The sequence below is a fragment of the Microtus pennsylvanicus genome, chromosome 12, assembly GCF_037038515.1.
Source record: "Microtus pennsylvanicus isolate mMicPen1 chromosome 12, mMicPen1.hap1, whole genome shotgun sequence".
NCBI lineage: Eukaryota > Metazoa > Chordata > Mammalia > Rodentia > Cricetidae > Microtus > Microtus pennsylvanicus.
In genome coordinates, this window is record NC_134590.1 from 88,022,381 (window position 1) to 88,037,467 (window position 15,087).

At 37.8% G+C, this 15,087-nt stretch overlaps 1 protein-coding gene across 6 annotated transcripts in view; it reads left to right on the plus strand.

Annotated features, from left to right (window-relative positions):
- Positions 1 to 15,087, plus strand: part of Ppp4r3b (protein phosphatase 4 regulatory subunit 3B) — a 57,402-nt gene that overhangs the window by 14,756 nt on the left and 27,559 nt on the right. For 2 of the 6 annotated variants that reach the window (XM_075942455.1, XM_075942456.1), the window contains exons 3-7: positions 2,731 to 2,829; positions 8,628 to 9,251; positions 12,402 to 12,479; positions 13,419 to 13,535; positions 14,494 to 14,610. In XM_075942455.1, the coding sequence (XP_075798570.1) occupies positions 2,731 to 2,829; positions 8,628 to 9,251; positions 12,402 to 12,479; positions 13,419 to 13,535; positions 14,494 to 14,610 (1,035 nt within the window). Of the gene's footprint in view, positions 1 to 2,730; positions 2,830 to 8,399; positions 8,506 to 8,627; positions 9,252 to 12,401; positions 12,480 to 13,418; positions 13,536 to 14,493; positions 14,611 to 15,087 lie in introns of those variants that run through there. The other 4 variants (XM_075942459.1, XM_075942457.1, XM_075942458.1 and 1 more) reach the window with 4 other exon arrangements.

Consider the following 15,087-nt stretch of genomic DNA (forward strand, 5'->3'; position numbering starts at 1 on the left):
TCTGTTGAAGTTCTCTGTTTAGGTCTGTACTCCATTTTTTATTGGATTATTGATGACCAATTTCTTGAGTTTTTTGTATATTTTGGAGATCAGATCTCTCTGTGTCTGATGTGGGTTGGAGAAGATCTTTTCCCATTCTGTAGGCTGTTGTTTTTATCTTGTTGACTGTGTCCTTTGCTTTACAGAAGCTTTTCAGTTTCAGGAGGTCCCATTTATTGTTTCTCCCAGTGTCTGTGCTGCTGGGGTTATATTTAGGAAGTGGTCTCCTGGGCCAATGCGTTCAAGTGTACTTCTCACTTTCTCTTCTTTGAGGTTCAGTGTGGCTGGCTTCTTGTTGAGGTCTTTGATCCATTTGGACTTGAGTTTTGTGCATGGTGATAGATATGGGTCATGTTTAAAAAACAAAACAAAGAAAAATATCCATAGTCCATTTTTAGGGAATGTGGGTGTAGTATTCCAGGCTACTTCCTGCTGATTGGGGGCGCTGATAATATTATGGGGACCTAAAGAAAATTTAGAGTTATAATCAAGTCCTGACTGGAGTATCCTGTGAGTCTTGATCATCTCAGGCAGCAGCCTTGAATCTGTTCTGGATGTAGAACTAAGACATCTGGGCCATCTGTTCCTACTGGAGATTTCTCAGGTGGTCTTCCTTGATCGAACCTGATTTTTCTTAATTCAGAATGAATCCACAGTCTTTCATTTCCTGTGGAAACAAAAGCAAAATCTCTTCTCCAAAGTAACATACCTTTTGACTTCAATATTGAAATCAAGGTATTTTCAAGATGCCTATCTTGGATTAATTCAGCAGCATTTATAAGCAAATAACTTGTAGCAGCTGTTGCTCCTTCCTCAGCATTAAAACAATTCAAAGAGAGCATAATAGCATACAGTATCAAGATTTTCTGCGTATTTTCCATCTGCATGTGGCTTTACTTTAACCTCTATTTCTTTTATTTTTATTTTTTGACTTTTTGAGACAGGTTCTCTGTATATCTTTGTCCTGGAATAACTCTGTAGACCAGGCTGTCCTTGAATTTACAGAGATACTTGCCTCTGCCTTCCAAGTGCTGGGATTAAAGGTGTCCACCACCATATTTTGAATTCACAGAGGTCTGTCTGTCTCTGCCTCCCCTGTGTTGGGATTAAAGGTGTGTATCACCACACCCAACTACTCTCTTTTTTATTTTTAAGGACTTTAGCCTGCATATATTTTTAACACACTGTAAACCATTTAGAGGTTTTGTCTTTGAATCTCTCTTTACCGTATATCCCTCTTTTCCTGACCACATGAGTCTTTAATTTACCAAGCAATATTGGTAGGTTTAAAGCCATTACTTTGATGCCTGGATCCAGCCCATTCCTTAGCTTTATGAGATTCCAGTCTCATGGCAGAGGTACCGGCTGTAGCCATGTTTATTGCCACAACTCTATGGTGTTTTAAGGTCCTTGCCAGCAAGCAAGCTGTGACAGTGTTAAACAACACTCAAAAGCTCTGTAGTGAGGACCGCCTGCTTGAAAGAGTCAGAGTTTACCCTGGCAGGATGGCCCAAAAAGCCAGCATTTTAAAACGGCGCAGCTTTTTTCTTGCTATGACTAAAAACTGAAAAGCATGCAGTCAGCCTTTCATCAACACTATTTAAGTGTTTAGTAGCAGGACCTCTTAAAAGAGCTGCAAGGTTTCGCAGCTAAAGCTGAGTCAGGAAGCCTCTCTTAAATGAGAGTGATTGCTTGCCTCTAGCAAGCAGAGCAGATCTGAGAAATTGTTGCTACCAAGAAAACATGCTTTACTCTATTCTTTCCCAAGCTTTCTCAGGCTGTCTATGGATGCAGTTATCCACGTGGGCATCATTCTGTAACATGAGGGCCAGCTTGTTGGGGTTTCTGTCCCGCCCAGTTCCCGCAGCCATTAAGCCCCAAAGAAATCACACAGAGAAAGTCAGCATTACTTATAAACTGATTGGCCCATTAGCTCAGGCCTCTTGTTAACGCTTATAACTTATATTAACCCATTATTCTTATCTATGTTAGCCAAACACGGCAGTAGGCAGGCATGATAACAGGAGCAGCTGACAGCTCAGGGCCTACATCTTGAACCACAAACAGGGAACAGAGGAACAAACTAGAAATGGTGCAAATGTTGGAACTCTCAAAGCCCACCTCTAATGCCAGATAGGCCATACTCCCTAAGCTTTCCCAGATACCACCAACTGGACACCAAGTATTCTAATGCAGAGGCTGTGGGGGCACATTTACCATTCAAAGCACCACACATGCGAACATTCACACACAAAATGAAATAAGTCTATATGTGCCAAAATAGGGTTAAACCTAAATTTGTTTGAAGGTATTTGCATGCTTTTAATCATTTGACTACCACTTAAACAGAAAGGGTCGGCATGTAGGTTGTTGATGAATGGAATGGCTGACTTTCTGGACTGCAGAAAGTAGATGGTTGGAATATCTACAGTCTTGGTCAAGAAGTGTTAGCTAGAGCCTACTTACCTATTCTAGCTTATTTAAATTGCTCAGTGTCATTTTTGATACCAAAGTTTCTCTTCCATTGAGAGTATAGTACAAAACTTTAAAGGTGAAACAGAATACTTTAGGATGTATGCGGTCGCTTAAATATGTTTTATGTTTTAGCTGCCAGTTCTTATCTTTTGTTTATGTTTCATTGATACATCTTTTCTAGTATGGTAATGAGAAACCTTTTTTTTTTTTAAATAGGATACATTAATTGTTTGGTCAGAAGCTGAAAATTATGATCTGGCTCTAAGTTTTCAGGAAAAAGCTGGCTGTGATGAGATCTGGGAAAAAATTTGTCAAGTAAGTTTTTTATATATAAATATTTATAGATATGATTGTACACATTACTTGTTTTTTCTTTTCACTTTAGAAGTATGTATTAAACTATAGGAAGGTAATAAGCTGAGATTTTAATAATCTAGCATGATTTTTGTGTGTGTATTTTCCAGTGCTGGTAATCTGACCCAGGTCTAATTCATATTAAATAAATGCTCTGCCGTCTTTAATCCCAGCACTAGGGAGGCAGAGGCAGGCGGGTCTCTGAATTTGAAGCCAGCCTGGTTTATAAAGTGAGCTCCAAGAAAGCCAGGGCTACACAGAGAAACCCTGTCTCGAAAAAAACAAAAGAAGTGCTCTGCTGCTGACTTGCATCCTCAGTCTTAGACAGATTTTTATTTGTTGTAACTGATTATTCCACTTTAAATTAGGGGCAACAATATTACCATGTTTAGATTTCTCTTTTTTTTAATGTGAACAAGACTGTGAATGTGACTCAGTTGGTAAAGTGCTTCCCTAACATATAGGAGGCCCTGGGTTCAGCTCCAGCTTGGTTAAGCCAAGCATGGTGGCGAGCACCTATAATCCCAACAATCGGGAGGTAAAGGCAAGAGGATCAGAAATCTATAGTCATCGTCAGCTTTGTAGTAAGTTTGAGGCCATCCTAAGCCATATGAGACGTGTCTCAGAATGGGGATCGGGGCCTGGGGAATGTGCTAAGTAGTGCAGAGTTCCTGTAAAACTCCCAGATAACTCCTGCACTCAACTGCATGTAATGCAGCAAGATTTAGCATCTCATGTTAATATAGAATATTAGTTGCAATTAATAAACTTGTGTTAAATATTATTAACTAAAACTCACGCTCTGTTTAGACCTCAGCAGTTTTTTGATGTCCATTTTCCCATGATGCCACATTGCACCACTCTTTTTTTTTTTAACTTCTTAGACTTTTTATGATTGTGATACTTGATAATTACAATTTTAAATTGATTGTGTCTTTTTGTTTTTAGTGACAGATCTGTTTCAATGACTGCCTAGTACAGATCTTTATGTCTAATAGGTTGATTTCATTGTTTGGCTATTATCATTCTCTCACTTGAGCTTTTCTCTATGATTCTTTTTGTTAAAAAGTCTCACTCAATTGCCAGGTTGACCTTAAACCCAGTGATCCTCATGCCTCAGTTTCCCAAGCCTCAGTTTACTGGGATTATTGCATGAACTACTATACCCAGGTCCTTTTGGTGATTCTTAAAATTTTTAAATTGCTTTTCTAAATCTGATCATGATCATTTTTGTTTGACTGTTTTTATTTTGTGCCACATACTTCAAGAAACTGTAGCCAGGCATATTGATGCAAACCCATTTTCCTAGCATTTAGAACCAAAGGATCAAGAGTTTGTGGTCATCCCTGATGTGTGTGTTGAGATATATATATATACATACACACACATGTGTATATCAGTCTATGTGTAGAGATACATATACATATGTATATGTGTCTAGATAAAAGGTATGTATACATGTATGTGTATGTGTATGTGAATGAATTTGAGACTAGCCAAGAACACATGAGGCCCTATCTCAGAAACACAAGGAAAAATTTAAATGAATCTTCCTATTCCCTATGTAGCTCTGGGTCAGTAAATTTTTAGCTGGAAATGGACACTTTTTTTTTTACATGTTATTTTCTTAGTGAGCATTATTAATATACATATACATAGCGTAACTCTGAAATATAAAAATTCCATATAAAGTATTTCATGTATTCATGCAAAATGTACATGGAATAAAATTGAAATTGTTATGCTATTATTTTGCCTTTCTGATTTTCCTGTCTTTAAACCTGCAAATACTTTTTATGTTGTTTCTTGTGCATTCCCATAAAAACCAGTTGTATTTTTAACATTCTAAAATCTCTGTAAATTAGAATTGAAGGCCTAAAAATAATCTGTTGTATGGCGAGCAGCAGCCCATTGTTTGTCCCGGCCTCCCAGCTAGCATACACCCGAAATAATCACACAGAAACTGAATTCATTTAAACACTGCCTGGCTCATTATCTCTAGCTTCTTATTGGCTAATTCTTACATCTTAATATAACCCATTTCTCTTAATCTGTGTATCACCACGAGGTCGTGGTTTACTGGAAAAGATTCAGCATGTCTGATTCTGGCAGCTCCATGGTCATTCTCGTCTGCCCTTCTTTCCAGCATTCATTTCTGTCTACTCTGCCTACCTAAGTGCTGCCCTATCAAAAGGCCAAGGCAGTTTCTTTATTCAACCAGTGAAAGCAACACATAGACAGAAGAAACTCCTACACCAATCTGAATTGTTTGCCTTTAATGTATTTTCAGTAAATATTTGCTATTCTGGTCTTAATTTACACTTCAATGTATAAAGTGAAACTTACCTAAGTAAAAACACATGAAGTATAAAAATATTAAAATCACTACATTATAAGGATAAGAGAATATAGAGACATTTTATGAAGCTGTTTGGAATATTTTTAATGGCATATAAAAGTAACTTAAATGATAAATTTCAAAAATTTGGAAAGTGTAACACCTTTATCTATCTGTTACAACATAGCTGTGCATAGTAATATTTTTCAGTAAATAACATATTACACTGCTAGAGAAGTGGCTCAGAGGTTAAGAGCTTTGACTGCTCTTCCAGAGGTTCTGAGTTCAGTTCCCAGCCTCTACATGGTGGCTCACAACCATCCATAATGAGCTCTGGTGCTTTCTTCTGGCCTGCAGGCAGAAACACAGGGATAACGTTGTATATATAATAAATAAATCTTTTAAAAAATAAGATTAGATTATACCTGTTTGTTACCTCAGCCCTTACTCTTTAATATACAGTTTGGAATATACATATGTGTCTGAAACTTCATGTACTTGTCCTAGAATTATTTTCAAAGTGTTATGTTTATTTACTTGTGCATTTGTGTATTGTATGGGCACGGAGCACTTGTGGAGGAGCACAGCTTGGCAGGGGTCTGTTTTCTCCATTCATCCTCCAGGTACCAAACTCAGGTCAACAGGTTCAGCAGCAAGTTCCTTTACCTGCTGAACTATTTTGCTGACCCTATCCTAGAATTTTACTAAAATTGTCTTACTGTTTTTATTCAGATAGTTCTGAAGGTTCACAAGACAACTTTTAGGTACAGTAGTTGACTGAAAAGATTCAAGTTAACTCAGCGAAGCTGTTTTATATCTATTACAATTTATTACTATAGTAGCACATACAGATTAAAAGAAAATGGGGGATAGCAAATGGGGATAAAGATGAAGGAGAATTCTGTATTTGAGTTTCCAAGCCTCTCTTCCGATAGTCATACAGACAGCACTTAGTTCTCTCAGCTCCAGTGTGTGGCGCACATTAACTGTTGTCAACCAGAGCAGCTACCCAGGGTTTTTATTAGAGACGAATCACATGAGGTTGGCTGACCCTAGCTAGATTCCAGCTCCTCCAGAGGTCAAAGATGGCTCCTAATCCAAGCAACCACCATAAACTACATTGTTAGCATAGGATAATGCATAGACCTAGATATCCTCTTTAAGATACAGGATTGTAGGTGTATAGGTGTTGCCCCTCAGGAACTGGGCATTGGCCAAACCTTTCTTAGGGTAGGTCAATACCTCTGTCAAAATGCTCTTCCACCGAAGTGATCATATTTGATGACCAGAGTGCTGGTGAGATGATTGGGGGTAAAGGTACTTGCCACAAAGTTGACAACCTAAGTTTGATTCCCCCAGAACACGTGGTAGAAGGAAAGAATTAACTTAGACAAGTTATCCTCTGACATACACAGTAAGTTCCCACAAGGGAAAAGTAAAACAATTATTTTTTATGGCTTTATGTGTATTGATGTTGCCTACATGTGTGTCAGTGCATTATGGGCATATGGTGCCATGGGAGACCAGAAGAGGTTGTTAGATCCCTGAGACCATAATTCTAGATAGTTATGAGACATCATGTGGAAATCAAATCTGCATTCTCTGGAAGAGCAGCCAGTACTCTTAACCACTGAGCCATCTCTCCAGCCCTGTAAAGCAAATTTTTCAATGGTCATATTTGACTAAGCATCTGCACTTAGTATAGCACTTGCAATGACAAAACAATAGAGTTACTATGAATGACGAGTATAAGGTAGACATGTTAAAACACAAGCCAGTGAGATGGTATTTACTCTGTAAGTGTAACGACCTAAGTTTGATCCCAGAACCCACAGTGAAAACAGGGAATCAACTCCACAGAGCTATTCTTTGACCTCCACAGACACACCAGGCACTGCCCACACCCATTAATTATAATCATAAAATAAATAGAAAGAAACAACTACACTGTTCTTTAAATTTTTGGGATTTTGTTTGTTTTATAGCAATTCCATTACTATTTCCTCCGTGATTTTTTTTAAAAAAAATTTTTTAAACTAGCAGCATTTTATTTTAAAGATTTATTTATTAATTATGTATTACTGCATGTGTCCCTGCAGGCCAGAAGAGGGCACCAGATCTTATAACAGATAGTTGTGAGCTGGCATGTGGTTGCTGGGAATTGAACTCAGAACCTCTGGAAGAACAGTCAGTGCTCTTAACCTCTGAGCCATCTCTCCAGCTCTTCCTCCGTGATTTACTGCAGTTTGTACCTCACAGTAACTGCTCAGAGCTGTTCCTAATTTCAGTCTCTGAAAGCCCCGCATGGTGGATAAGCGTAACTCACTTTTTCATGTTGTCCTCTGACCTCCATGTGTTGCTCTGTGACAAACACAGAATGATATGAAAACAAAAGCAAACAACAACAAAAAAAGCAGCTATTTAATGTAGAAATTACCCAAGGCAGTTTTGGTGGTACCTGCCTTTCATCCCAGAAGGCTGAGGCAGGTAAATCTCTAAATTCAAGGTCATCTTGTTCTAGAAAGTGAGTTACAGGACAAGCCAGAGCTATACAATGCGACCCTGTCTCCAAAAAAAGACAGGGAAGACAAAGAAATAAATATTGCTAGTTTGAAAGTAGTAACACATACCTTTAATCCCAGCACCGAGAAAGAAGAGGCAAGTGGATCTCTGAATTCGATACTAGCCTGCTCTACAAAGAAGTTCCAGACCAGCTAGGACTACAGAGAGAAACCCTGTTCTGTCTCAAGAAAGAAACAAAGAAACTAGCCAGTGCTTAGCAGATCTAAGTCTTACCCAGGCCAGTCATTTTCATTTGGCATTACATCCTCAGGAGGCTTCAGTGTAATTTCCCAACATAACAGTGATCAGTATTGCAAAATTTAATACGTAAGAGTTGAGTCTACAGTGCCAATGTTGTTTAACTAAAAAGTAAGAGTCACTATCTGTTCAGGCATCTGGTATAATTGAGCCAGTATTTCTTGCTCTTAGCCTTTGAGGCACATATCATTGGATTTCCCTTACTCCATAGTCATCTGTTCATTCCTTTGCCTCTGTTGTTATTTCTCCTCTTCACTTGTCTTCTCCCCCACAGTGGGATTACGAACAAGTGTGCCCACCACCATGTCCTGCATTTGTTGGTTTCTGGAGCTCCGGTTGAGGAGTTGAGGTCCTCAGGCTTGTATGGCAAGTGCTTTACCAACTGAGCCACTGCCCAGTCCTGAGAATGTCATTTCTTAACTAGACTGGCCTTGAATTTCCTGATTCTTGCCTCCACCTCTCAAGCACTGAGATTACAGGTGAGCCGCTGTGCTCGGTGTTCACGGTACTTTTACATAAATTCGATGGTCAGTGATTTGATTTCCAGAGTGTCAAACTATTCTGTATTTTAAGATAACCAGCTGTACTTGGGTGTTTTTAGGTTCAAGGTAAGGACCCATCAGTAGAAGTCACACAGGACCTCATTGATGAATCAGAAGAAGAACGATTTGAAGAAATGCCAGAAACTAGTCATCTAATTGACCTGCCCACATGTGAACTCAGTAAACTTGAAGAGATTGCTGACTTAGTTACCTCAGTTCTTTCCTCACCTATCCGTAGGGAAAAGCTGGCTCTGGCCTTGGAAAATGAAGGCTATATCAAAAAACTACTGCAGCTGTTCCAAGCTTGTGAGGACCTAGAAAACACTGAAGGCTTACACCATCTGTATGAGATTATTAGAGGAATCTTATTCCTAAATAAGGCAACTCTTTTTGAGGTAATGTTTTCTGATGAGTGTATCATGGATGTCGTGGGATGCCTTGAATATGACCCTGCTTTGGCCCAGCCAAAAAGGCATAGAGAATTCCTGACCAAAACTGCAAAGTTTAAGGAAGTTATACCAATAACAGACTCGGAACTAAGGCAAAAAATACATCAGACTTACAGGGTACAGTACATTCAGGACATCATTTTGCCTACACCTTCTGTTTTTGAAGAGAATTTTCTTTCTACTCTTACATCTTTTATTTTCTTCAACAAAGTTGAAATAGTCAGCATGTTGCAGGTAAGTAAATTATTTTTCACAGGTCTATTTTCAAGGTGTTGTGTTGCTAATAATTTAAGCCAGTAATAATGATTCACTTTGTTTACTTTAAATGTTCTATTAAACATAGAAAGCATGACTGTCTTGTGGTTTTTATTTTTTAAGATTTTTAAGTTTTAGTATAAGGTGCTTTTTTATTACATTTATTGTGTATGTGCATGTGTGCTATACTATGGGGAGGGGCATATTTGAGGGCAGCTTGTAGGAGTTTCCCACTGATGAAACCCAGGCTAGCCTTCAGCTTAACAGTGTAGCTGAGAGTGACTCCCAGTTCCTGGAATTACATGCATGTACACCACTCTTGGTCCTACCTACCAATTGTTCATTATTCTTCAGTAAAGGGCATAAGGAAAGTTAAATAACATATTAGGTTCCTTTTATAGCAAATGGGATGTGGTGTTTTGTTGGAGTTTTTTTATATATAATTTTATTTGGCTGACTTTGAACTCAGGATTTTCCTCATTTTTCCTGAGCACTGTGATTTCAATTGTGTGACCTACTATTCATTTCAGGATGCTGCTTTATACATAGACAGAAAAATCAGTATCAGGAAATTGAAAATGTGGCTATAGTGATACTTCATTTTTATTTTAATTAATGAAGCTTGTCTGAAGATCGAGAGTAAAACAGTTACACTGATCAGCTATACAGACCAGGCAGTGGTGACACACACCTTTAATCCCAGTAGCCACACTAGTTTACCATAGAATCTGGGCAGTAGTGATGCACGCCTTTAATCCCAGCAGAGGAATATAAAATGGGAGGAGACAGGTTTCAGGCTCAGTCTCATTCTGAGGATTTCTGGAGGCAGGATCACCATTTTCAGACAGGAGAAGTAAGAGCCAGTGACTGACTGCTTTGCTTTTCTGTTCTTCAGGTTGAACCCCAATATCTGTCTCTGGGTTTTTATTAATTGTGCTACATATGGCCATACTCTGAAGTTAATATAAAGGATGTCAGATTCTCAAATATAGCATCTAAGTGATTGCTTGACTTAAGGGTTTCCAGATCTACAACAGTAAATCATAACATTTTTTTGTAGTTGAAAAATAATGTCTCGAGATGTAGTTCAGTGGTAGAGAATGCTTACTTACCAGTTCCCAGTACTGTCAAAAATAGTTTAAATAAATTGTGTAAACTAATCTACAAATATTTGCAAAATTTTCTTTGTCATTTTACATATATTTTATAATTCTATTTGTGAAATCTATGATATAAAGCAAAGCTTTAAAGGAATTTTATTTTACTTGTTTATTTTTTTTTAAGGTTGGGTCTCACTAGTAGCTTTGGTTGTTTAGAAACTCACCATGTAGGCCAGTCTCATAGTGATCCTCTTGTCTCTGCCTTCTTGAGTGATGGGATTAATGGCTTGTGCTACCATACCAAGAAATTTTCATTTATTTATGATTCATAAGATGCAATTTGTGAAATTGTTAATGAACTTTAAACTACCTGATGTTTTGTTCTTATTTTTGTTTGTACCACTAAGGATTATTCTCATGGTTAGAAAAGAACTCTCCCATTGAGCTATGTCCCAGCCCTGATTTAGAACCTCGCCCAGGTGTTTCATTATCTAAAAAAGTAGCCACATGTACTGTGATAGTTGTCTTATTAAAACAAAATCTTTTAAGGCTTACAGAAAAGGAAAAAGATGATCAAAAGTGATTACTTTTGCAACTTAGAGAAGCAAGGATTTAGGAAAAAGTATCCCAGCTACAGGCTTTATATTCTCAACATATACCCTGAAACATAATGCTTCATAGCTTAAAGAAGTCACAGAAATGGTGCTGTAAGTTGGGGGAGGGGGAAGAAGCACCTGATGAACACCATTAAGATTGCTTTCATGAATAGTTTCAGTGGTTTGGCTGTCACCCCATAAGTGGCAAGTCGTGCAAAGAATTTGAGGGAAAATGCACTTATCAAGACTCTGGAACGTTCTCCTTTGAAAATACTCAGAAAGAGTTTAAAAACCTTTAGCTAGTAAGAATAAAAATTTAATGTGGGAGATCTGTGGAAAGAAACAAAATTTATAAAAGATGTGAACAGGGGAAATACATATTTACAGATACTGCATTTATATTATTTTTAGAGCAAGTCGCTTAAAATCAAGTTTCATAGAGGTGGGTTTTGAAACCTCCTTGTTTGTTCTAAATGTATCAAGCCATGATATATAGTGTCTAAAAGGAGTCAGTGAATACATAAAGAAGTACCATTCGGAGTCACTCTTCTCTATCTTTTCAAAACAGGTTTCCTTGTAGCTTTGGAGCCTGTCCTGGAACTCATTTTGTAGACCAGGTTGGCTTCGAACTCACAGAGATCCACCTACCTCAGCCTTTGGAGTGCTGGGATTAAAGGCATGCACCACCGCTGCCTAGCTTGAGTCACTCATATAGGACCCTTTTTTAATCTCTTTGTCTTTTAGCACTCCCCGTTGATACTTGGTACTTTTCTAACTGGTGAGGATATCTTCAATTAAGTTCTCCACCTTATTTTCGAAGCAGTTTTGAGATCCTTGGTTAATGTATGGTTCATATAAGACATGTTTCAAATGCATCTTTTATATCTGATGGTTTCGTTTTATTCAGACAAGCACAATTATAATTTAAATATCTTTTCTACACTTTAGACATACAAATTTTTAATATCTCTTAGTCATCGGGTGCAATTACCGTAGTGATTTGTCATTTTATCCTTGGCTGTAGATTAAAGCGCTCTGTATGATCTCACATGTTGAAGACTTCCTGCCTGCCGCCACACTCCTGTGCCTGTCTTGTTCTTTTTTTCTGGTACATATGAACTGACAGTGAGATCCTCAGATTTATTTGAGCTATGTTTAAATTAAGAGTAAATAAAAACCGATTTAGAAAAGCTATCAGAATGAAAGTAAATTAATTGACTGATCTGCGTCTGGAGTTCCTGTTTGTTCTCTTCTTCCTGTGTAGTGAGACTCTAGCGTGTGTTAACTTTCACAGAAGTTCTCCTCAAACTTCAGGTTTCATGATGAATATGCTTTTGAATTTCAGTTTGTTTTTTACTATACTTTGTGTGAGGCATACATAATGTAACTATACTTTTGCTAATATTTCACAGCAGTTATTTTTTTTCATGCAGGAAGATGAGAAGTTTTTGTCCGAAGTCTTTGCACAGTTAACAGATGAAGCTACGGATGATGATAAACGACGTGAATTGGTAAGTCGTTTATTCAGTTTCTAAAACTTGTTTTTACACGTTTCAGAAATTCTTAAGATATTATGTGTGTCATTCCCACACACACGGATACCCTCCCCAAGGAAATTTAAATGCCTTATAGCATGACAGAACTATAGACATTTGTTGTAGTAGTAGGTATTTATATAATGGAGATGCAGAAACAAAACTACAGAGATGAAAGGAAAACACTAAAATAAATGAATGATAATATTTGGTTCCTTAGAGATGTTTACTTGTTAATGTGTCTATCAAGGGGTTTTAGGAGCCTTGGAGTTTTGCTTTTGTTTTGAAAGGTAACTATTTTAGAGGGAAGATCAACAATTGCTATTTACTAGATCTTTGCCTTCTTTGAATGTAATCAGATTTGTGGCATTTTTTTACATTAGGTTTAGAGAAGATCAGTGTTTGAGGAGTAAAGCTAGGTTTATTTTTAATATGATGCTAGAGTTGGTTTGTTTGTGAGTACACCCTCGTATGCCCGTGTCACCCTTGTTTATATTTTACAATTGGGGAGTGGTGCACACATGCATGAGTGGAGGTCAGAGGACAACCTGTGGGATTGGCTTTTTTTCTATTGTGTGGGTTCCAGGAATCAGGCTCAAGTTGTCAGACTTGACAGCAAGTGACTCTCCCACTGAGTCATCTGGTCCACCCCGGGCTTTATTTTTAAAGAGACAAGGTTTATTTATTTAACTGTTGCCTAGGTTGGCCTCAGATTCCTGATCCTCCTGCCTCCTGAGTTTTAGGAAGCTAGTATAAGCCAGTATGCTCGCACTAACTTTTAATATAATGAACCAGGACATGTAAAAAGATGAAGTCTTTCAGAAGGATTAATTCCATACTCTGGAGCTAACCTTACAGTATCCCCAGTTTTATCTTCATGTTATTGACTTCTCACTTTAATGTTTAACCTCACAGGTTAATTTCTTCAAGGAATTTTGTGCATTTTCTCAGACATTACAACCTCAGAACAGGGATGCTTTTTTCAAAACCTTGGCAAAATTGGGAATTCTTCCTGCTCTGGAAATTGTGATGGTAATTATGGTTTCTTCTTGTGCTTTTGAAGTTGTGATTTTTGTCATAGATTGATTGATTGATTTATTGGTTTTTCAAGACAGGGTTTCTCTGTGGCTTTGGAGCCTATCTTGGCACTAGCTCTTGTAGACCAGGCTGGCCTCAAACTCACAGAGATCCGCCTGTCTCTGCCTCCCGAGTGCTGGGATTAAAGGTGTGCGCCACCACCGCCCGGCATAGATTTATTTTTTGGATGGTAAAATATTTGCATAGTACTGACTTACCATTTAGTCATTCATCTGATGCTGAGTCACCACAAGAATGATTTGTGCCATCAGTGTTTGTGTTTGTTTTTCTAAGACTTGTTTTTTCCTTAAGTGACACTGTGCTTCATAGAATTGGGTGAGTTGTCTTCACTTTTAATCCAGTTGGTAGAGTGAGAACATACTGAGCCAAGAGTTATAATTCTCAGCTTTCATTTACGTGTATTTGATTCGTAGGCATTCAGATAAAAAAATCTAAATGAGGATAATTTTAAGTCTTCGCTTTAAAATGTGTCTTTTATCTAAAAAATTAGTTTTTTGTTTTCTTTGTGTGTATGTGTATTTATGTGAATGTATGCCACACGTGTGCCTGTGTCAGTGGGTTACCAGTGAGCACTCAGCTCTCTGTTCATGCTTATATATAATCTCTGAATATTTCTTTTAAGATGGTAAAAACCATTAGAAATAAATACTGAGCTGCTCTCAAATATAACAGTTTTAGGTGTGGGGGCGGCGGGGGTATATTTTAATTCAGTTTGGTGTCTTAATCCAGAAATTAGGAGGGGATGCATTCATCTGGGGAGGGAAGAGATACTGCAAATTGAAGTTGAATGTTAATCTGAAATTCTAAGAGTTTATTCGTGGATTTGAGAGAGAAGAGGGAATGCAAGACTAACCTTTGTTACCAGTCTCTAACCCAGCTTCCCTTTTATCAGGGCATGGATGACTTGCAAGTCAGATCAGCTGCTACAGATATATTTTCTTATCTGGTAGAGTTTAGTCCATCTATGGTCCGTGAATTTGTGATGCAAGAAGCCCAGCAGAGTGATGATGTAAGTAATGATGCTGAATTTTGTGTTACCCATGGAAAAGTGCTTACTGTTACGAAGAAGTCATAACCATAATCTTAAATTTAAGAATATATAGTAGTAATGGAAGGCATTTTTTATATTTTAGGGTAATTAAAATTTTAATTTAAAAAGCATTTGAACAGAATTAAATGTGCCTCAAAAACCAGAGGCTATTAAATAAAAATCTGTGTGAGAGAAGGGTTACCTCCCTATGAATTGTGAGTTATTGAGGCTACTATCACTGCTCTTGCTCACCAAAACAAGATGATAAGGTGATATTGCCAAAATCCCACACTCTATAATTGCAGGATAGAGAAATCAAACTGGAACTAACCTATAAGCTTTCTCCCTGTTTTCATCATGCCAGAAGTTGGAAAGAAAAGTCATCAAACAGTCTTATTCAGGCATAAACCCTGTGTGTTATACTGCTAACCTGACAGTCAAGATGTGCCCACCAAA